Raw genomic sequence first — 24,891 nt, forward strand, 5'->3', positions numbered from 1 at the left:
TATGGAACTTAACAACACAGCATTTAACATGCTGTGTTGTTGTTAAGTTCCATAATGCATATGACTACTGTTCTATGTCTTTGTAGATCCACTGTGATCTGTAATTTTTTATTTATTTTTTGTTTTTGTTAATACAAGACATAGGACACTTTTATTTGTCATTGTTTGGTAAACCCTCTGAGACCAGCAGCAATAGACAGCAAGATAAAAACAAGATAAATAAACAAGATAAAAGGTAATCAGTGACAGTGCAAACAGTGCAGTAAATTTACATAGTTAAAAACAATGCAGTAATTTCTTCAGTCCTCAATAGCTACAGTAGGGTCCTTCCGGTTGTCAGCAGTGGCAGAGGATACTCTCTATGGTGCTTCTGTAGAAGTTAACTAGGAGCTGAGGTGGAAGTTTGGCCTGTTTGAGTTTCCTTAGGAAGAAAAGTCTTTGTTGAGCTTTCTTCACAGGTGGGAGGTGTTAAGGGACCATGACAGATCTTTGATTATATGGATTCCGAGGAATTTGATTATAAACAAGGATATTGAGACTGACTGAATGGAGAAACTGGGACATGTTAAAAGTGCACTGATTTTTCATAAGACAAGCTAGCTGTTTGTAGATGGATTATTAATTAATTGTAACATTTTCAGTATGTATTTTTACTTAAAATACACTAAAAGAAAAGGAATAATTCATTGATGTTTTTTATCGGTTATAATGCTATGTTTTTTTTGGTCTAGCCCTCCTGAGGTCAAGTATGTGGACCCTGGACTAAATTGAGTTTGACACCCCTGTCCTAAAGCATATCTACCTATCAGAAAGTGTTATGGTAGAAAGGCCTTTAATGCTAACTTCTGCTAGTACTGACCAAATTCATCAACCAATAGAACAACCATGGCCTCTCCACAAAAGGGGGACAGATGCATCGTTAGCTGTGGCATAGAGGTGTCATAAACAGCACAGGACTCCATTAGGTTATGAATGACATTTTTGATGTTGATAACTACTATGGCATTGATTAAGAAGGGTAGTAGTAGTAGCCTATATTGGTTACTGTTCATTGTATTAGTAAAAATTTGACATGTTCAGTCAATATATTTTATTGCCCATATATGAGCAGATTGCAACTCAATTTGAAAAATGAGACCTTCCCCGTCACTCTAGGTGTCGTGTATAAGCCTTGAAGCTCATTTGGAGTTCTCATGGAGCCAACTCATGGAGTTTGCTAACACAAACACAGACTCCCCAAGCTGCCTTTGTTCCTATTGTAAATAGATAATTATCTCTTCTGGTATATGTGGAGCATTACAACCTCACTATTTCTTTACTGTCCCAGTAAATCTGGACCTTTAATTTCAGATGTAGTATGAAGCTGCTGTAAGGACTCACCAGTCTATCACTGCGCTCCTGCAGCTCTGTGACTCTTTGAACAAGGTGGTCATAGCTATCCTTCAGCTTATGGATGCTCTGTTGTGCACGTGTCTTCACTGACACGAGGATACCTGTAACACATTCAAACAGTCATTTCCATGTGTAGCAACTATGCAGGGTTCTTGTGCTCTTCTTCGTCAGATGAAGATTTAATTGCAAACTCAAGGAAAGCCTTAGAAATGATCATCATAAAAACCATGCTAAACTGGGTCTGAGGCTGCTGGGTTGGAGGAGGGGGGTCATTTATGGCAGTCTGAGGGTGGGCCCATAGTCTCATTATCAGCCCATGGTCTTAAAGTACACTCTAACAAGTTTCTGTAGTTTTCACAGCATTGTTACTGTATAATGAAATAATGCTTCCTGTAGAACCTGTATACACCATTGTCCTGTAGATCTGCAAAGCATCGTGGTCAAAATTCATTGGCGGGTGAATTCTATAATAAATGTATTTTTCTTGTGAATCATAATACAGTATTTTTGAGCTGGAATTCAGCAGAAGAGGACAGGTGGCACACCTCACGTCAGACAATGGCACTAACTTCGTTGGGGCAGACAGAGAACTGAAACAGGCTCTAACTGCTTTGAATCAGGACAGGATTCGAGGAGTTCTCTCACAGGTTGGAATCCATTGGAGTTTCAATCCACCAGCAGGCTCACACCATGGTGGTGTATGGGAAAGGATGATCCGCCTGGTAAGAAGAGTTCTCAGTTCTGTTCTACATCAGCAGAAGCTGGATGATGATGGACTTCATACAGTGTTCTGTGAAGTGGAGGCCATTTTGAATGATCGTCCAATCACCAAGCTTTCAGACGATGTCAACGACCTGGAACCTCTCACGCCGAACCACCTACTTCTCTTAAAGGGTAAACCAGCATTGCCACCTGGAGTGTTCGAACCTCATGACCTGTATGTGAGAAGGCGCTGGAGACAAGTACAGTACCTCTCAGATCTTTTCTGGAAGAGATGGATACGGGAGTACTTGCCCTTGCTCCAAGAGAGGCAAAAGTGGAACAAGAAGAAAAGAAGTTTGACAGCTGGAGATATTGTGGTTATAATGGATTCTTCAGCTCCACGTGGTTCCTGGCCACTTGGCAAGGTTCTGGAGGTTTTTCCAGACAAACAAGGACTTGTGCGTTCTGTGAGGTTGCAGACAAAGACCAACATTATTGAAAGGCCTGTGACAAAACTCTGTTTGGTACATGAAATATAAATGTGTCTATGCTGAATTGTAAATTGGATTGTCATAACATTTGGCTCATTTTCTGTTTTGTTTTTTGTTTTGTTTTTTGTTATGTTTGAATTGTTATGTCTATTTGCCATTAACAATTAGGGGCCGGTGTATAGGAGCCAAATATGTTGTATGGGTGTCTTTGTAAAATGTAGTTCACACTGTGTGGGTGTGGTGTCGCTGTGCTGTCACTTAGGGGCACAGGTGTATATAGGAAGCAACGTCACTATTGTTGGCAGGTGTTTTGACCCGGAAGGGCATATGGTTTTTGACCGCTATGGCGCTAAGGAGATTTTGTTATGTACTTTGGAATTGGAATAAAACCATTCACAATTATTCAATCAAGGGACTCTCATCTGGACTCTTATTCAACACAACAAACGAACAATAGCGAGTGGCGCGTCAACCAAGTTACTCCGCGATAAATGCCTCAGTAGCTTAGTAATGGACTGAGCTCCTTCAACAGTGACTACAAAGCTAATTAGCATTACAGTGGACCTTATTGTTCACCCAATGGGCCATCGTCCAACAGGTCTCCCAGCCCCCACATGGTGCATTGTCACACTGCATACTGTGCTGAACACAATGGATCTTATCTATATTTACAATGTAGCCTGAATCTGCACTCTACAGTATTCAAATTACATGATGTTTACCATTGCTATGGCAACAAGTGGCGACTGCCGTTAGCACATATGAGCTAGTTTTGCTCCATCGTCTGAAGAGCAATTACCCATAAAATTACAATTTGACGTATTTGAACAAAATCAACTACAGCTACCAACAGGCATAGTCCTTAAAACCTTAACTAATGTGTTGTCACGGGTTACATTGCCAAAATCAGAAAAATAACAGCTAAAATCCCTGAGCAGCTACATTAGCATTAGTGACAGTTGCGTCCACACGTATGCAGTTACCTATAGTTCCCTCAAACAATGTAATGAAGACGCGCATCAGAGGGGAGTTAGAAGTGGGTATACGCAATGCAGACTGAAAAATATGTAGTTACACATCTTTAGTTTATTTAACTTATTTAAGTTTAACAGCTCTTCTGTGAACTATCTGCCGAAGCAGTCATATTAACATGGCGTTACACTACATACATCCGTTTCCTGTGGAGTCAACCAGCCTAGATACGCACAGCGCCACTCTGCCATTGCTGAGCACATTGGGGTCAAACGGGGTATAAAGTAAGATCCTGTCATCAGGATTTTACTGTCATTATCGGGAATCAAGCACTCTGCTGCCACTTAGCGTCTATAGTTATCAAGTGCAGCCCCCCCTTTTACCCCCGCAGCATCACCGCAGTAACGCAGTGGCAAGCACGTCATATGAAAGGAGAGACATCTGTACAGCAGAGCCAAAGTAGCACACTTTTTAATAAATATATCTTATTGGCAATTGGGTAAATAAAACACAGATACAGATAATAACAGATAATCAGCCAAATTCCGGATATCAGAATCGGTCAGGACAATATTTATTGAACCCTAGTTAGGACTAACAATATTGGGTAAAAGTTGAATTGAAACTGTGTGTGTGTGTATTTGTGTGTGTGTGTGTGTCCTTGTATGTATATGTATGTGTGTTGCTGCAGTAGCTACCTGGCTACATTTGAAAAAGCTTGTTAAAGCTAACATTAGCTACAGGTTTTTCTCTTCCTAGCTACTGTAGTGCATGGGTACTGAAGCAGGCCAAGGTGAAACAGAATGCCACAACAAGTCAAGACTTTTAAGCAGTTACAAAAATTTGACAAGAACATGTGTTTTCTGAGCTTCATCGCAGGGCAGACTGCAACAGCTAATTTAGGCTTAACAGTTAAGCCTAACATAAACATACAGGGGTCTATGGCAATTCCTTTTAACATTTAATAGTTATACCGGTATATATTTCAGATATAAATACATTCTTCCTATCAACAATTGTCATTTCAGATATCCATAACACCATTCTTCCTAGAACGACTGTAAACAACTAGTCAAAACTTAAACCTGCTTGCCATAGTGGTCTTATTCTTGACACGCATAAAAGCATAAAAATTAAGATGGCATGATATCTGATTGCTACCTCAAAGAAAAGTGTGGGAGAAAAATCTACAGCCCAGAACACTCTGGCCTCACAAGATAAGATGTCGTACGTACCCTGTATAAAGGTTAGGCCCGATAAGGTATGGATAAGGGCATAGTGATGTCCGATCTGTGAGTTTATATCTCTCATGGTCTTTGCAAACTTAGCAGATTGAAGCTGCTGTAGATATGTCCACAAAACAGATCTCTGACAAACCAAGGCTGTTGTTTATTTTGACCTATCTGCTGTAAGCAGACTAACTGTCTCCCATGTTTTTTGAGCTTGGAGAATATAACCTGACACTAGAGAAGGTTCGGGAGGATTAATTTGACAATGCACTGGGCATACAGTTGTGCTGTTAGTTTGTTCCTCCTTGCAAGTTTGTATAAACTACTTCAACGTAAGTCATCAGTGTCTCTGAGTTTTCTTCATCTCTCCTGAATGGTTAAGCGAGCCGAAATTCCACAACAAAAAGGAAGAACCCCTTTTCCTTTGGCTGAATTTGATTTTCATAATGTTATAGTATTGTCAAAACATAACTTTTCTCTTTGATTTATTATCAAAGAGGGACAGAGGATGTCACACTCACTATGGTCATCATGGTTGCCAGCCATCTACGAAAAACTAACACATACTGGGTCTCATTCATGAAACATTAGTAAATTTGTGCGTAGATTTGCACATAAAAGCCTACGCTACTAAAAACCTACTCCGGATTCATGAACATCGCGGGAAACTCAGATCTGATCGTAAACACGTGTGTATGATCGTGAATGCCAATCCATCGTAAAGTGACAGTGCGCTCCCGGTAATCAGCTATTAGCATAAATCCCCGCCCATGAATTGCCAATGACCACCATATAAGGAGGTGTAGATGCATCCAGTCGACCTGTCAGTCATGGCGCAAACGAAGAAAGGGAGAGAAAGAAAAAAGAACTTTGCGGAAGCGGAGATAGAAATACTTTTGGGTGAAGTAGAATTAAGAAAAAAAAAAAGTATTGTCATCTGTTAGCAGTGGTGTGACAGGGACAGGCAAAGCGAAGGCCTGGAGGGAGGTGACAGATGCCGTCAATATTGTCTCTGTAGTCCAAAGAACCATGTCCGAGGTGAAGCGTAAATGGTTTGACATGAAACTGGAGGCAAAGAAACGCATAACCTCACACAAAAGAAATATATCAGCCACAGGAGGAGGAGGCTCACAGTCGCAGCTATCAACTGCAGACGAGCGCATCGCGGGGATAACTGGGGAAACCTCTCCGTCAGGAATTATACCTGGCGGAAACAGCGACATGCCTCCACTGGAGCCTATATTTTTATTATCATCATTCAACATGTAGAAAGAACGTGTAATCTATTGAGTCGATTTACATAGATAATTCACAATCATGAACCTAATCTGGATCTTAAACCTGCCAATTGCCAACTACTTTAACTAAATGTGTTATATTGTTATCATATGTTTAGGCTATATCACGTGTTTCAAAGGCATCTGCGTATTGTGTACATAACAGAGCGCAATATGAATTTAAATTGTAATTTCCAATAGTGACAAGCATTATTTATGTGCATTCTTAAATTTACACAAGCACTACGCATGGTCAGCAGTATGTGTAGATTTTGTTAGTAGCTACGAAAAGATCGGAGCTACTAAAATATTGATGAATGCAAGATGCACGTTAATTTCCCTCTGCGAACAGTTTACACACAAATTCGTTCTGCTCACGTTTCATGAATGAGACCCACTGTACGTGCGGATTTTATTTATAGATGAGAGCAGTCACACGTCACTGCGCTGTCAACAGAATGATCACACCTCCCTTTGGGTGGAAACCAACGCTGTCAAAGTGCTGGCACCAGATTGAAAACATCTAATAGCACCATGTATTAAAGCCGCTGTGCGCATATTTCATGTCAAACAATACAAAATATCAAAGGTTGTGATTTATTTTCCCCACAGAACAGTAAGACAATAAGAGAAGAGATCTGTGGCTTCAGGTCAACCACAGAGAGGATGAAAATGGTAAACCGTGAGACCCAGCCAGTCAATACATGTCCGTCTGTGTCAAACACCTCATCACAGGTTAGTTATTGATGTTACTAAGTAAATTACATGTGTGCCGATTGTGTCTGTAGATCAAAACATATCAAAAAAGAGCCTCTGTAAAGTTGTAACTACAGTGTTTACTGTGAAAATATAGCCGCAAGTGACTATTTGCAGGGTTCCAGTCTACTTCGCTCAAGAAGCTCAATCTGCCAAAATTAGGCCACAAGATTTGGTGAAATTTGTGAAATTCTATCCACCAGGTTTTGAGGTGGAAAAATTTGGTATTTGTGGGGCCTTGGTAGAGTTATTCCAAACCTCAGCCTGAAGGTATGTTTCAATTTTTATATCGGTGTAACCAAGTCAGCCTGATGATGTTTCAATTTCTGTGTTGGTGGTGGCCAATTTATAATTTATTCAGTGCTAGGCCACGCCCCCGTCCTCTAATTAATATGGTACTTCAGAGTAACAATCGGCCCCAGATTATGCAAACCAAAATTGGTGAAAGTAAGTGGCGCTGATTTTGAGATATGCAATTTCGGTAATTGCTGCGCCCCCTAAGGGTTTTGCTAGAAGTTCTACAAACTTTCATGATGATTGGACAAATAGTTATTGAGCTATGGCCAATTTATTATGTATGATGTAATAGGGCACGCCCACTTGCACCAATCAATTTGCCCCTTCAGATACTCACCCCTAGTCTATGCATCCCAAAAATGGTAAAATTTTGTCCAGCGGACTTTTAGATAGGTGATTGTGGGGCTTGTGGCGCCCCTATGGGTCGTGGTCAAAATGCTTTAGTAGACCGATTCGCAATCGTGTCCTGACGATATCTACATGTCATGATGATTGGACCAATGGTTATTAAGTTATGTTTAATTTATTTTAAGCACCACTTTTTTGCGATGATATTATGATTGATAACGTCCATGTTTTTTGACCAATCTTACTCAATTATGATAGAAATGTGTATCTCTGTCCCACAATGCTGTATACCAAATTTGGTGTGGATTGAGTAAAATCTGAAAAAGTAGATGTGACTTTACTGTTTTTCAGTTTATGCATGACTGTCTTCTACACAAAACATGAAGTAGAACTTAATTGAAACCATGTTTGCCATAATATTTATCCAACTTTTAATATTCCTTGGTAGGAAACTTGCTTGAAAAACTTTTTTCACTGAAATATAGCTTAATTTAGTATACTGTGCACACAGAGGCTTATTTCGCTGAGACGCTCTACATGGCCGTAAGTGCATTTTGACCAAAGATGAATTGAAACACAATTGAAACCATGTTTGCCATAATATTTATCCAACTTTGAATATTCCTTGATTGGAAACTTGCTTGAATAACATTTTTACATTGAAATACAGCTTAAGTTACTTTACTGTGCAAAAAGTACTGCATGATAAGTAATGTCGTAGGCCACCCCCTCTGTTCAAACACGACCGTTCCAGTTTAACATAGATGGATTCCTTTACTCCTCTTTTAAAACCATCTGTCTTCTCTGGCCAAGATGAAGACCATTGTTGTTTGACGGCAACAAGTAAAGATCTTGGCCATAGAAGACAGATGGTTTGAAAGAGGACCTGCTTTTAGAATGGAGTTTGGTTTACCAGTCTGTCCACTCGACAGACTGCCAGAACCAGAGGGTATTTTAATGTTAGTAACACACAGAAATTGAGCTGACCTTCCTTCTAATAATGAATCTTGTAAACAGCATAAAGTAACGTTGGAAGTGGAGCTAAACCGACCTCTTTTCTCATCCTTACAACTTGTAATTAACGGTCGAGTAATTAAACACAAATGTTTGTCAAAAAAGACAATGATTCTGCTTCACCACAGCAATGTAATTAGTTTACAATAAAGTCACATTGAACAGATTATAAAACAGCAAAATAAAGTGTCTTACTGACAGAAAAATTATCTGGACATTTAATAAGGTAGTGTCAGGTTCGTCCACTTTGATGGAGACTGGGACTGAAAACCCATCATCCCAACTATTTATTCTATTTATTCTATATAATGACACTGATTATCGATTGACTACAACATGATTGTTTGCCTGTCTGGCTGTCAGATTTGGGCATCCAATAGCAAAAAATCCATACGATATTCTTAATTTATGCTATTAAATTAGCAGAGAGCACATAATTTATATTAACCACCAGTCAAATTAGAGGGGCTGTTATCACCCAAAAGGGGGCAGGGCATGAGGCAAGGGCAAAGTACCCGGATGGGCTGCTCTCATCTGTTGATTTTTGTTCCTCTTTTAACACAATGCAAGTTCATGTACTCCTGCAACGACTTCTGGACCTAGATCTGAGTGGGGGCCTTGTGCATTGTTTTTTTAACTGACTGCTCACAGAGAGTCCGCCTTAAACACAGGGGCAGAGCTGTATCTCCAGTACTACAGTATTTTCTGTGTACGCGAATGAAATGACACTGCAAAAGAGTAATTTTAAATTAATCAAATAGGCTGATGACATGACTTGTGGGTCTCTTCCATAAAAATTATGTTGGATCTTACTATTTTGCTCAAGCTTCTAGGTTAGAACAATGATGTAAGTCCAGCTCACTATTAATAAATGTTGGAAAACAAGGAACTTATTTTAAAACAAGCGGACCCACTCTCATCATTGATACAACAATACACTGGTACAACCAAACTGTGGAGACTGTCAGTTTTATGTATCGGGGTACATACGTATATACAGTCGTCCTCAAAATTATTCATACCCTTGCTAATTTTTGTGATTTTCTATTTTTGTGATGAAATGACTGCATTTTTTCAAGTTTGTTTATGAGTTATACGTGACCAACAAGTGAAAGAATGACAACAATACACAATTCAAGAAATTCTTCATTTCAGGGGTATTTTATTCAAGGATTCCCAAAAAATGCCAGGTTCAAAATTATTCATACCCTAGTCCAATGTCTTTCTTTAATAGTCAATAGCATAGCCTTTGTTTTTTATGACTGCTTTGAGACGATTCTTGTATGTGTCCACAAGCTTCCTGCATGTCTCCTGTGGGATGTTTGCCCATTCCTCCTTTGCGAAAGCCTCAAGCTGGGTCAGGTTGGTCGGTTTCCTAGCCATCACTCTGGTCTTCAAGTGATGCCACAAGTTCTCGATGGGATTCAGGTCAGGACTCTGACTTGGCCATTCTAGGACGTTGACATCATTGTCCTTGAACCATTTCTTCACTACCTTGGCAGTGTGTTTGGGATCATTGTCTTGCTGGTACGTCCAGTTGTGGCCAAGCTGTAGTTTCTCAGCAGATTCCTTCACGTTTTCATCAAGGATCCTGATGTAATCTTCCTTTTTCATTATTCCTTGGACCTTGACTAGGTTCCCTGTGCCACTGGAAGAGAAGCATCCCCATAGCATTATGCTTCCACCACCGTACTTGACTGTGGGCACAGTGTTCTTTGGTTTATATGCTTCGCCTTTCTTCCTCCAGACATATTGAGCATCCATATGGCCAAATAACTCCAACTTGGTCTCATCAGACCACAGGATGGTTGACCAAAAGCTGGGATCTTGCTTCAAATGACCTCTAGCAAAGGCCAGGCGAGCCTGCACATGTTTCCTCCTGAGCAGCGGCGTCTTCCGAGGCCTATGTCCATGGAGACCTCCTCTGTGCAAGACTCGCTCAATGGTGGACCGTGAGACCTTTGTCCCTGCCTGGTCAAGCGTTTCAATTAGGGCCTTGGTTGTGGTCTGGGGGTTGTTGTTGACCTCTCGGCATATTTTCCTGGCAAGTTTGGGAGACACCTTACGCTTCCTGCCACGCCCGCTGAGGTTTTCAACAGTATTGAATTTCTTGTACTTGTTAATTATGCTCTGGACGGTTGCCACAGGGACATCATACTGCTTTGAAATGGCCTTGTAACCCTTTCCTTCACTGTGGGCACGCACAAGACGTCGACGTAGGTCTTCACTGAGCTCCTTCTTCTTGACCATGATGACCAGAAATTGAGAATGATCAGAACACTTTTCCTCTATTTATACTTTTCTGGAAAGATGCTATTTTTTTAAATCAGTGTTTAACATTTGTTCAACAATGTTAATGGTATTTATTCCATTGTAACATTTTGGAATAACCACAGGACAAAGATTTTTGTAGAGACATTGTCAGGGGTATGAATAATTTTGAACATGGCATTTTTTGGGAATCCATGAATAAAATACCCCTGAAATGAAGAATTTCTTGAATTGTGTATTGTTGTCATTCTTTCACTTGTTGGTCACGTATACCTCATAAACAAACTTGAAAAAATGCAGTCATTTCATCACAAAAATAGAAAATCACAAAAATTAGCAAGGGTATGAATAATTTTGAGGACGACTGTAGATGATAAACTGAGTTTCACAGACAATGTTGATTTGTTGAGTTGTAGTCAAAAGTTTAGATACACTTGTGAAGAACATGTACGTAATATCATTGCGGTCTTGAGTTCCAATGATTTCTACAGCTCTCGTTTTTCTGTGATAAAATGAGTGGAACACAAACTCATTCGTCACAAAAAACATTCATGAAGTTTGGTTTAATAATTAATTTATTATAGGTCTTCTGAAAATGGGACCTGTATGTATGTATGTTTTTGACCCAGCAGATTTGGTCACAAGATCAACTGTGCAAACAAGTATAACGTATAACTTCTAAAGTGCATGTCACTGCCATAATAAGGAAGAAAACGCGTGGTGCTGAGCGAGAATTGGTCAGGATGGTCAAGAGTCAACCAAAAACCATTAAAAAGCAGGTCTGCAAACAATTAGAAGCTGCTGGAAGACAGGTGTCAGTGTCCACAGCCAATCTTGTTTTGCATTGCCATGGGCTGAGAGGCTACTGTGAAAGAAAAAAGCCCAGACACGGCTCCTTAAGGCTCGACTGTAGTTTGCTGCTGATTACATGGACAAAGGAAAAAAACGTCTGGAGGAAAACTCTGTGGTCAGATGAAACAAAAATTGAGTTGTTTGGCCACAATGATCAACAATATGTTTGGAGGCGAGAAGGGGAGGCCTTTAACCCCAAGAACACCAGTGTTGGGGAGACTTAAACTACATGTAACTACATGTAGTTTAAGTCTCCCCAACACTGGTGTTAAGCTACATAGCTTAACTACAATTTGCTGTAACTTGCTGGTAGTTAAACTACATTCATATTTTGTGCTGCATCAAGTATTTCAACTACTTTTTGGGTCATTTTTTGTAGTTTAACTACTCAATTTACAAACTACAATTTTGGCCAATAACATGAAATATTTTTTTTTATAAAAAAAAAGACCTTTTATAATATAAAGTTTATTTTATTTTTCTTTGAAAAAAGGCATGAAACATGTCATGACATGCTAAGCCAATGCTGCCTCTGATTGGCTTGCCCTGGCAGCACACAAATGCTTCACAGAGTGGGTGGGTCTTTGTGCCAAGGAAGGCAGTGCAAAGATGTTTTTAGTGCCAAACGGAGCCGGCTGTCTGATAAAAACTTTGAGAGACTGCTCATGTGTCGTGTCAACAAGCGATTCTGCCCTGGCATCTAGTTCTAGTGCCTAAGTGTTAGTGCCTCTGAAGTTCCTGTGATGTTGACCAAAAATGTCAGCTTTTGTTCTTTAAAAAATAAAACTTGAGTTGAGAGGCATATTTCTGCTGGCATGTGAATTTTTTGTAGGCTATTATATTTTGTTTCATATACACCATATGTTGATTTATTTAACGCTGAGTTAAATGAGTATAAAGAGTATAAGTAGTTGCTAAAGCTACTTTTTTTAGCAGTAGTTTTACAAACTACATTTACATTACTGTACAGTGTTTGGACCTAACCACATGGTTCACATTAGAGCAGCCTCCTTGCACTAACAAAGTCTGGTAAAAAAAAAGTGAGGTCGTCCCCTCAGAAAGCGGCCCCTTTGCCCCGTTTTCTTTGTCCACGTCGACATCTGCTGTATCCTCCGCTACAACACAGAGAACAGCCACTGTCAGCCCTCAGGACAATGAGCCGGCCAGCGCCTCTTATCCGTGTTGGATGGACACACGCTAAGCCACCACCAGTGCGGTCACAAGTGAGGCTTATTTAGTGTCTGGGCAGATACTAGAAATTTGCGTTCAAGCGCTCAAGCCTCGCATGGTCACCTCCATTGACCAGCCCTTGGTGTGATGTGGCCGCGTCCGCCATCTTGAACACTCCGTGATGTCATCTTCGAAGAGATCGCGTCGGCCATCTTGGCTCTCTCTCGCCGCCATCTTGGCTCTCTCTCTCTGTATGTTCGCCATCTTGGCTCCCTCTCTCTCTCTCTTCGTCTCTCTGACACACACCCACACACACACACTCACCGCATGCTTGTTTGTTGTTTGTCTTAGTTTCATAGTTTGGCAGCTGTAGTTGAATGATAGATGTTTGTTGATTGAAGTATTAATGATTATTGATCAATTTGCTTTTGTAAAATTAATACATTCTATCATTTTGTACAGAGCGGTTTTCTGTGATCATTTGTGCATATGCTTTGTGGTAACAGCTGGTTGTGATTCATTTCCTTTACTGTTCTTTTAATTCTAAATATTTTACAAATATTTACATTTGAAGTGAACCCTTCTTTTGAGACTGTTTTCGTTATGGTTATTGGTCCATGATTCCAGGGTAGTGCCCCATTTTATTGTTTTGATTAATAATTTTGATTATTAATTTTAATAATAATTATTATTATTTATTAATTTCTTATAACCACACCTGCCCCAACAACAGTATGTATATTTTTGAACCAGCGGATTTGGTCACATTTTCAAAAGACCTATAATAAATTCTTTATTGAACCAAACTTCATAGATGTTTTTTGTGACAAAGTAGTATGTGTTCCACTCAATCCATCACAGAAAAGATTAGAGTTGTAGAATTTTCATCACTAAAAGAGTATTTGGAGTACAGCTCTAAGATTTTTCAAGAAAGTCTATGACATGAACAGAGAGGGCTTAAAGCTATGGTCTACGATTTGAAAGATTGGTCATTATTATTAACATTATTTAGATGGTGGTTATGGCCCAATAGTATGACCTACACAATGTGAAGAGCAAAAGGAACCAAATAAATCCATTCTCTCTAGCGCCTGCAAAACTGAAAAGAAATTGACCAATAGGAGCCATGCGGCCCGCATGGCTCCTATTGGTCAATTTTCCCATCCAATCCCCTCACTTACTCTCCTGCTCCTGGTCACGCCTCATCCCGACCCATTTCCGCATTTGAAACTACAAGCGGACAAGAGGTTTGTTTTGCCCTGAGCAGTTCAGGTATGGAGGGAAAGCAGAGCGACAGCAAGCGGCCTCTGCTTGCCCCACCGGCAAAGGCTGAAAGAAAGCGAAAGTCTGTCACTGAAAAGACAGACACAAAGCGGAGATGTGAAACAAAAAGGTCTCAAACCCGAGTAAACATTGGTCATCATTTGAACGGTGGCGAAAGCTCCGTGAAGATCTGGACCTGAAAAGCGATGCTGATACAGCGGAGTTTCTGTTGAACAGTTAATCTTTCGTCTTTATTGTGGATGTTGTGACACAGATAACTTTCATGCTGATGCTGGCTTATGACTGTGAAAGCTGCCGTTAGTTTTTTTCTGTGTTATTAGACGGTGTCGAGACAATTTCTGTCTCTGCAGTATTGTCAACACTTGTTTATTTGTTCGACGGAGACGTTAGCCTCTATGTTAGCATTGTAAGCTAACAACAAGCTAAAAAACAAGCTAAAACACCAAATCAGCCTATTTATTTGCTCGTGGCAGCTAAATGAAGCAGCAAGTAATGCAAGTAAAATGAATGAATGGTTGAATGAAACCCCTCCGCTTCGCATTGGGGTTTCAATCATCCTGTACGGATTTATTTCTCCATAACAACCTCAACTGTTTTGCTAACCCTCCTCCCGGTCTTGTCCATTTGTTTTCAACGAAGCTGTGCTGTTACAATGGTTCTTTACTGCCCCTAGTGGTGAGCAGTGGAAACAGGTAACATGCTTGCTAACTAACTTGTATTGATTTCGCATTTGTATTTTGTTATAGTTTCACATCTTCATACGTTATTAAACCTGTGGTCTACACCTATGTCTCCAGAGTCGTGATGTAATGAAGAAGTTGGCACTTGCTGTCAAGGAGACAGTACAGAAGCCTTTGCTAAATCAATATGATGGATTATCATATACGCATTACGATGTGTGTATTTGTGTGTCTTATCTGTCATAAACAAGAGATTATGGTTTACGGGGCACGTTTGTGTCGCGGTCTGGTGCTACTCAGACAACAGCTGGGACACAGCTGGGTCCGAGGCTCATGCAGGTTTAGTTTTCAGCCACAATGTGGAAGCGATCGTTATGATTAAAGCTAACAGCAGCATCTGTTAGTCTCTTGGCCCTCAATAACTTTTAGAAGTGGTTGTGGTAGCTGTTGATAAATAGTAACTTATTACCTAGTTGTAACGTTACGTAGCTGTAACATGCTAGTGACGTTACACTAGCTTGGCTGTGGAGCTTAGCTGTGGACATTGTAATGACTTACAAGATTTACGTTAGTTTCAACGTGCATTGTAATAACTTTACCTGTGAATCCGACATCCGCATTCAAAGCTGGTGCTATATTTGGTTTCTGCCGGCCAGCTTGTTGCTCTTGTTGCGTGTTGCGGGAGGGGGTGTGTCGCGGGAGGCTCGGAGGGGAGAGCGATACGAGCTCGGAGGGGAGGGATTAAGGAGCACAGAAGGGAGGGGTGTGTGTGTGTGTGGGGGGGGGGGGGGGGGGGGGGGGTGCTTTTTTCAAATCTTTCTCAGATCGTAGACCATAGCTTTAAGTGAGTTGGTATGGAATGGCCAACATAGCTGCTGGTAACGTTAGCATTTGATAGCCTGATAATCGTAGTGAATAAACAATGTCCAAGATGATTGAGATTTAATCCTCTTCAGTGGCCTTAAACACGAAATATAGGCCTGCCTATATCTGTGCTATATTCTTATTATATTATATTACTGACGAACAGTCATGAGACAAACAGCAGGGCTACGGCTATGTACCGACACAAGTTGCAGATACATGTTAATTACAAGTTAACTGACCGTTGATAATTCTGGCCACCCTCCAGAGCCGCAGCAGGATGAGGAGACCCATCCCATCAAAGGCGTCCTCGTGGAAGATGAAGACAATGTCCAGGATGAAGGAAACTACCACCACCAAACCATCAAACACCTCAAACTTGTGCTGAAAGAACTCCAGACGGTAAGCATAAAGCTTACCAGCCAGCTCCACCATGAAGAATGTGAGAAGAGCCAAACTCAGGTAGTGAAACACCTGCCAAAAAATAATGTGTCAGTTAATCATATCATATAATGGTCTTGATAATTACTGTCCAAATCCATGTCTCACCTCAGGAACAATGTGGTCATGTGCCAACTTGATAACAGACAGATCTATGAGCAGCTCTGCCAGAACAAAGATGGCATCCAGGACTACCAAACACACTACCAGCACCTGGAAGTAAAGTCAGACGATGAGTAGAAGGTGCCTCTCTTTACACAGCCTCTTACAGCAACTGATTGAAAAACTCCTTAAGCTCTTAGAGGAACTGCACCGACCTTTCACATCAAGGAGTGTTCCCAGGCATATGTGAAAAAACTTGTATCAAGCCTGTAGTGTCACAGAGGGAACTGTGTAAAGTTGGATACATGTACTCAGGTGATGTCAATTGAGTGAGCGTCAGTTGGCTCTTAAGACAAAAAGTTTGAAAATGAAAAACATCTGGTGGTGTGAAATCCAGGCGACAATAGGCGCTACCAGCATACACACCTGAATGAATACACTGTTTGTTGGGTACAAACTTGGTACTTTTGGGACTATTGGCCGAATTACATCAGTGCTACCTAGTATTGATTCACATGAAATCAATCTGTTCCAAATTTCGGTACCTAAGAGTGCATCTTTGAAGTAATGTTATAGGGAGAAAGACAGAGTGGCACGTCTCCCTAAAACTCAGCCAATGGCTGCCACCATGTTGTTTAGTTTCTTCAAACAGTATGTTTTCTAGTATGTCCCAATACTTGATATAAAATCAATAGTACGTGAATTGCATACTGCCGACGAGGAAATATTACAGTATGTATCGCTAATGTTGTGGATGTTGCATGCCAGGAGAAGGCAGCACGTATACAGTTCAGTGATGTTGCTAGGTTTTCGATATAGTGAGTTCCCCCCAGATCCACAGGTGGTCATTTAAGGGGGTCCCAAGGAAATTTATACCCCTTTAACACTGACAAAAAATCCCACTTAAACTCGCTAAGATCAGGCTTTTGTGTGCAATGGGAATGTCTAAACTTGGCATTTACACCCGGGTCATTGACTCTGTAGTAGACACAGGTTTTTATCACCTCAGCTCAGCTTTGATCTAAACGTAAGAACACGCTAAATTCCACCACGCAAAGTGATGATGCGTTATCAACATCAGGTGGTGGCGCGTTAATAAGGAAGGAATTTGGGATGCAGTCTATTAAGGACATTTTATTACTGGATAAAGTGGTCGAGGCGAAGCCCTGTTTATTCTCATGAAAGCTGCTCAGTGACTTCCCGGGTAAGAAAATACCTGGATCGCCAACAGAGCCGGCTATCATCCAGTTAAGTGCCCGGCTACCTTGATGATGGGGGATGAAATAATTTAATCGTGCAGCTCTTCTAGATTTTCTAAATGTTATTGGACCGAATGGCTCAAATTATGGTAGTGAAACAAGTCATTTCGCGGGGGTTGTGGACATGAAGTATAATCTATGAAGGTAGATTTGTGTCTTTATTATTCAATCAAAAAAAAGTTTGCTTCAATCAAAAAATATATTTTCAATCAAAAAAACCCGTTTCAATCAAAGAAAAAAAGTGTTTGAATGCAAAAATATATTTGAGACTCAAAAAAATGCATTTGAACACTATTTTTTTTTGCTTGAAAATGTTTTTTTTGATAGAAGTGAAGGTTTTTTTGTAAGAAGCAACTTTTTTGATTGAAGTATTGTTGTTTTTTGTTTGGGCCATATTATGGGTAGGACATTTGTGTCTTTATAATTCAATCAAAAAATAAGTTGCTTCAAACAAACAAAAAATATTTTCAATAAAAAAATCACTTCAATCAAAAAATAAACCTTTTCAATCATAGAAAAAATGTTTTTGAATGCAAAAAAATATTTGAGACTCAAAAAATTGCACTTGAACACTTTTTTTTTGATTGAAAATGTTTTCTTTGATTGAAGTAATCTTTTTTGTGTTTGGACCATGTTATGGGTAGGACATTTGTGTCTTAATTATTCAATCCCAAAAAAGTTGCTTCAATCAAAAAAAATATATTTTCAATCAAAAAATATATATTTTCAATCAAAGAAAAAACTGTTTAAATGCAAAAAAAAAAAAAATCATTTGAAGTGTTTTTTTTTAATTGAACTTTCTTTTTTTGAATGAAGTGAAAAAAGTTTTGAAGTCGTTTTTTTTTAAAATCATTTTGACACAAACGTACCGCAGTAGGCGGGTGCTTCCCCATTGGTCAGACATGTTTGAGTGACAAGTGTCTACACCAACGACGTCTTTCTGACAAGCAAGTCATGGTCGCCAGCAGCCAGGAAGCAGTGGTGGAGTTGTTGTATATGTCTATGGCATGAATCTATAATAGATCCATGGTCTATGGTGGTTAGTAGATAAAACCATAGACATAGATACAGAGACGCCTCACTGAGCGGGTTGTTCCGCTGCTGCGATACGTCGACGTCGCCGACATATTGGAGGAGGCAGCTCTGCCCCGTCAACTAATACAAGTGAATGGAGTGAACTTTACAAAGCTCCTTCTGCAAAGTGCTATAAGTTAATGTCTCTCATTTACACATTCACACACGTACGAATATATTCAGGAAACAGGTAGGAACCAGAAACAACGTCTGTAACGTCCTCGGATGATTATAAACGTTAACTACTCCTCACATGTTCAGTAAACAGGTGGCACCAAACCACCGGATGTATTTTTATAATGTTTTTATGAGTGTTTACAGCTGCCAACGTGTGTAACGCTGCTACTGTGATGATACATGACGGTTAAATATTGAATCTGTGTCTATAATAACCAGATCCTGACACGTAAATGTGATGTCTGTCTACCATACTGTCAACTTAAATATGGACAACTGACTGCATCATATATTAATCAGAATCAGAAATACTTCATTAAGTCCTGACGGGAAATTGCTTGTGTTACCGTCATGTATCATCACAGTAGCAGCGTTACATAAACGCTGTAAACAATCATAAAAACATTATAAAAATACATCCGGTGGTTTGGTGCCACCTGTTTACTGAACATGTGAGGAGTAGTTAACGTTTATAATCATCCGAGGACGTTACAGACGTTGTTTCTGGTTCCTACCTGTTTCCTGAATATATTCGTACGTGTGTGAATGTGTAAATGAGAGACATTAACTTATAGCACTTTGCAGAAGGAGCTTTGTAAAGTTCACTCCATTCACTTGTATTAGTTGACGGGGCAGAGCTGCCTCCTCCAATATGTCGGCGACGTCGACGTATCGCAGCAGCGGAACAACCCGCTCAATGAGGCGTCTCTGTATCTATGTCTATGGTTTTATCTACTAACCACCATAGACCATGGATCTATTATAGATTCATGCCATAGACATATACAACAACTCCACCACTGCTTCCTGGCTGCTGGCGACCATGACTTGCTTGTCAGAAAGACGTTGTTGGTGTAGACACTTGTCACTCAAACATGTCTGACCAATGGGGAAGCACCGCCCACTGCGGTACGTTTGTGTCAAAATGATTCAAAAAAAAAAAACGACTTCAAAACTTTTTTCACTTCATTCAAAAAAAGAAAGTTCAATTAAAAAAAAAACACTTCAAATGATTTTTTTTTTTTTTGCATTTAAACAGTTTTTTCTTTGATTGAAAATATATATTTTTTGATTGAAAATATATTTTTTTTGATTGAAGCAACTTTTTTGGGATTGAATAATTAAGACACAAATGTCCTACCCATAACATGGTCCAAACACAAAAAAGATTACTTCAATCAAAGAAAACATTTTCAATCAAAAAAAAAGTGTTCAAGTGCAATTTTTTGAGTCTCAAATATTTTTTTGCATTCAAAAACATTTTTTCTATGATTGAAAAGGTTTATTTTTTGATTGAAGTGATTTTTTTATTGAAAATATTTTTTGTTTGTTTGAAGCAACTTATTTTTTGATTGAATTATAAAGACACAAATGTCCTACCCATAATATGGCCCAAACAAAAAACAACAATACTTCAATCAAAAAAGTTGCTTCAAACAAAAAAACCTTCACTTCTATCAAAAAAAACATTTTCAAGCAAAAAAAAAATAGTGTTCAAATGCATTTTTTTGAGTCTCAAATATATTTTTGCATTCAAACACTTTTTTTCTTTGATTGAAACGGGTTTTTTTGATTGAAAATATATTTTTTGATTGAAGCAACCTTTTTTTTGATTGAATAATAAAGACACAAATCTACCTTCATAATAATCATGCATATTACGCCGCCTTGCAAAATCAAGGAATTTAAGAGGGCACAAAATAAGCCACAAAAAGTCATTAAAGTTAGTCATGTGTTGTTCTCCATTGTGCTGCAATCATGCTATGACTGGAGCAATGTGAGTGCAGGCCAGCGGGGGACTGGGGAGGGGGGAAAAACATGCTTCAAGACGGTACGGAGCAACCGGGCCTAATGTGAGTGTGCCCTAACAGATGAGAGAAGCTGCAATTGGGGGGCACCAAATCCTAAACTCACCTAGGGGCCCTCATATGTGTGCACTGTCTGCAGCTGGCAAGAGAGACGCTCTGTGTTGAATCACTGGGATTTTTTAACTGAACTTTGAGCAGGACGCACACTTTAACTTTCTCTGACTGCATGAAAATCTAACGCTTTCACATCACAGATGTCGAAGAAAGGTGTAAAATGTGAGTCTGAGCCTGCAGTAAAACATCCTGATGTAGGCTGATACAGAAGTTTAGTTTGGCGCTTAACTGAAAAAAGGCGAATAGTTGAATCTTTTTATTGAACTACCAAATCTGATTCAACTGATAAAATCCTAAATCTGGTATAGGTCTACTGCCCTATCACATCATCCTGAAACACTAAACAAAATAGTGGTTTATTTCTATGGTTTCAACACAGCGTGTCTCCTGAATGACAAAGCATCCATCATCATCGTCATGAGAAAATATGGAAACAATCAGAGCTGATCATTCTTGACAGTCACCAATACCAATTGTAGCTTTGATTGTTGAAATCTCTGTTTCAAGCATTAGTCTTTGTTGAAGCAGAACGAACCATGATGATTAAGATATGCAAACAGTACACAGATAGAAAAAAGATGATATCTCTGGTTCTACTGCATCGATTTTCATCTTTTCTCATTTTGTTTTACAGTCCATTTTGAGTCCACTCGACAATGAGTGCAATGCTAAAATGAAAAAATATTTCTGGTCCCAGTTTCTCCATATAACTGGCTTTCAAAACATTGTATCATTGATGTTGCTATACTAACAAATGCGTTGAAAAGACCAGAGTCGAATACCTGAAAGCGTTCTGAGCTATAGAGCCTTTGCAGTGAATCCCTAAAGGTGAGCATTGTTGGAAACTGCCCTGTGGCCGGACTCAGCTCCTCACTGGCCACGTGCAACTCTTCATCCTCCCACTTGGCTGGTTGCCCATCGCCCACAGTGGTGAAATACCTCAGGTACCGAGCCATGATGGCGGGCTCTTTGAAAGGAGTGGATCACGTGCCACCTCAGCCAACCTCAGAGAGATGAATGGAAGTGTGCGTTTTATTTCAATGGCATGGCAAAAGGTGTACAGAAGATTACACAGCTGCTTCTTTATAAAACTTATTAAACTGTAACTGAAAAAATATTTTCTCATATTTCAAGAAACATATGGAAGCCCATAATGGTGATGGTGCATTTATTATTTCGAGATAACAAAGCTTGTTATCCCGAAATAACAAGATTAATTAATCTGTTATTATGAGAAAACAAAAGGTTTTTCGCTCTCATTACTAATAGCCAAACTTAATGTTTATCAGATCAGCAGTATCCATTATTGATTCCCTGTCTACCATCTGCTACCCTCAGCTCTGTAATAAATCACAGCAGCTGGGCAGATTTCTCCATATGTTAAACAATCTGATTTTACTTCTCCTTTTTTAAGGTTTGCGACATGTTATTGAGAAAGCAACCCATTTCAGTCTGGAAGGAAGGAAGCTGTAGAAATAACAAAACAGGATAAGGTATGATAGACATATGGACTGTTTTCTCCTGGAACATCAGTCAGTTAATGGCTATGTTAGCCCAGGCACAATTTACTTTTCTTTCTGTTAATACTACATCTCCATTTGTGTTTGATTTATATCACAATATATAGTTATTCTTGCACTAATTTTTAATTTCTAATCACTTTACTCTGATATACCTGCACTATTAAACCCATACAGTAAAACTATTGCAGTTTTACTGTATGTACTATTGCATAATGGCAGTTCTTGTAGTAATAATTCCTCCTTATCGTCTTGTTTTTACTCTTAGATTATTGTTTCCACCTTCATTCTTATAGGTATAGGTATCATATAATCCATCCATCCACCCATCAAGTCAAAACCTCTGCAGCAAGGGATAAACTTGCCTATAATACACAAGACTACAATCAGCATCATGTTTCCTGCTAACATATACAAAAAAATGCCATTGAACTTTAAATTCGAAAAGTGGCAGACAGCAGGACCAAAGTCCACTAACGTTTTGGTAAACTTAACCAACCTAAAAACTTTTCAGCATTAAGAGCAGAGGTTTAAAAAGTCGAATGCCACATGAAGAAACTCCACCAGATGTAGACATTAATTTCAACATAATCTGAGCGCTGATATTTTTTCATCGTATCAGTAGATACGGAAGGTCATAAAAACATTGAATCTGTGATATTTTTTATAGAAATATAGTAAGTGCAGCCGAGGTGGTTACAGTGGTCTACTCATAAAGAAGATGACTATAAAGTGACATCTTTGAGCTTGGTCGCATAGAATTTGTAATTTTTTCTACTAGATTTTGCAGAGATTAGTGCAGTAGTTAGTGTAGATGACCTGTCTCTATATACTTTAGTTAGGGACCGCAACACTTTGACAGCAGGCTGAAACTCGTGATTAGCACATCCGTTAGATATTTTTTTGCCAGGCAAGCGTTTTTTACTGACAGTAGCCTAACATTGAGCAATCTGGGTTTCGCGAAAGGCAAAGATTTGTCGCCTCACATCTGAGGTTTTTACTTTGTATATGATCAACTGTTAGGCCCTATATCGGATAGATGGCTTACCTTTGTCTACTCCACTTTTCCCTTCAAGACGTTCAGTGTAGCCTACTGCTGTCCTCAGAGAAAAACTCTTCAACTCAGTTTAGCCTACTTGAAGCAGAAAAACTCCGCCTTCAAACCAGCCCCCGTTTGTTCTATCCACTGACAGCATCCTGCCAAACGACGTTGCAATTTTTACAAGTTGTAGCCTATATTGTCACAGCACAACAAAGTCGGAAATATTAATAATTAACACACTTAATACAGAGAAATAGCGATAAGATTTATCCTGCTATGTAGCAGCATCTCACATGTCAGGTAACATACGTGCCCAGTGGAATCAAGCTCTCTGGGTCCTCGGTGATTTGTAGTCGCCGCCAGGCTGCCTGCCGTTGCTACGCCACCCGTCCTGTCTGCTTTCCACTGTGCACGTTTTTGTTACCTGGAGTGTGCGCCGCTGTTTTGTTCCGTCCGCGGCTTCATATGCCACCGGGAGCGTTTCAGAAGTGCAGCATCATGCCTGCCTGACGTTGTTGACTTGCCCCGACTGTGTTTATTTCATAATTTGTCCCTGTTTTTTGTGCTTCCATTCCAAACAGTTTCGTTATTTGTCTGTTTTAAGTGTGTTTATTGTTAATATTTTCGACTTTGTTGTGCTGTAAATCCTGAGTCGGCACCGGGTGTTTTATTTTGCAAATTGACCAGACGCACTATGCTGTTCCGCTGTCTGACCACATTGTCTGGCTCGATCTTCTCTGTGTAATTGACACAGCTGCTGTATGGTCCCATCAAGAATGGACTCGGCGCTTATGTCTCAGCGGGCCGAGCGGAGAGCCACTTCTAGCACGCTGCTGAAATGTTAAGAAAAGTTTCCAAAATTACGTCCAGTAAGGACAAGGAATGTTTGCTGTGGAGTTCAGTTCCGGGGTCCAGTCCAATATTCCACAAAGGTTGCCTGAAGGGTTGGGGAATGTTCCCTGAACGGAAAATTATTTAAAGGAGCACTATGTAGTTTTGGAAAAGAAATTCAAACTCAGAATTGTAATTTTCACAATATTTATGAGGTAATAATACAAACTCAGAAATTTTATTTTAATAAAAATAATGAACGTGGCTGAACGTGCTCCTGAGTTGCCTCAGCTCGGCGTAGAGAGGGTGAGAGGAATTGTCCATTATAGCTTGCAGCTGTCCTCTCATCCTCCTCTCTGTCACCGCCTCCACACTGTCCAGTTTCATCCCAAGGGGCAGTCCTGGCTAGATTTACGCCCTGGGCCAACCATCCCTTGACACCCCACCCCCACATTTATAGTGTTTACAAAAGTAAAAAATTATGCAAAAACGCACACATATACCCCCCCCACACACACTCATGCACACACACACACACACACACACACACCTGAGGAGTCCTACAAGGAACATTACATGTGGCTGAGGAGGTAGATGGCTCCAGGACCATCCCTGAAGAGGCCTGTGTGGCTGCAGAGGTAGATGGCTCCTCATCAGACTCCAGGACCATGTCTGTGGCTGCTGTGGAAGTATCTGACTCCTCATTTTGGCCAGTGGGTGCTCCAGCTCCAAAATATTTCAGAAGTGCCCCTGAATTTACAATTAAGATACAATATGTAAGTTAGATCACACTTACATCACACATGCATCAGTTACCCAATTAAAATGACCATAATGCACATTTTATTAACATTTGTTAACATCCTATTAACTAAGCATAACACACTACAAATTATTCAAAAAGCTATATCACATGTAGCTTAC

General features: G+C 39.8%; 1 protein-coding gene across 6 annotated transcripts in view; it reads right to left on the minus strand.

The window, feature by feature from the left end:
• The window catches only part of hvcn1 (hydrogen voltage-gated channel 1), a 35,598-nt gene that overhangs the window by 2,614 nt on the left and 8,093 nt on the right, over positions 1 to 24,891 (minus strand). For 2 of the 6 annotated variants that reach the window (XR_012180447.1, XR_012180449.1), the window contains 5 exons: positions 24,518 to 24,717; positions 21,357 to 21,578; positions 16,149 to 16,253; positions 15,842 to 16,073; positions 1,381 to 2,559 (listed from right to left, as the gene is read on the minus strand). Coding sequence is in view for 3 of the 6 variants with exons in the window: in XM_073487686.1 (XP_073343787.1) it covers positions 2,321 to 2,559; positions 15,842 to 16,073; positions 16,149 to 16,253; positions 21,357 to 21,530 (750 nt within the window). In the remaining 3 variants the exon portion in view is untranslated. Of the gene's footprint in view, positions 1 to 1,380; positions 2,560 to 15,841; positions 16,074 to 16,148; positions 16,254 to 21,356; positions 21,579 to 23,142; positions 23,365 to 24,517; positions 24,718 to 24,891 lie in introns of those variants that run through there. The other 4 variants (XR_012180448.1, XM_073487687.1, XM_073487686.1 and 1 more) reach the window with 4 other exon arrangements.

This window comes from Pagrus major, chromosome 18 (genome assembly GCF_040436345.1).
Source record: "Pagrus major chromosome 18, Pma_NU_1.0".
NCBI lineage: Eukaryota > Metazoa > Chordata > Actinopteri > Spariformes > Sparidae > Pagrus > Pagrus major.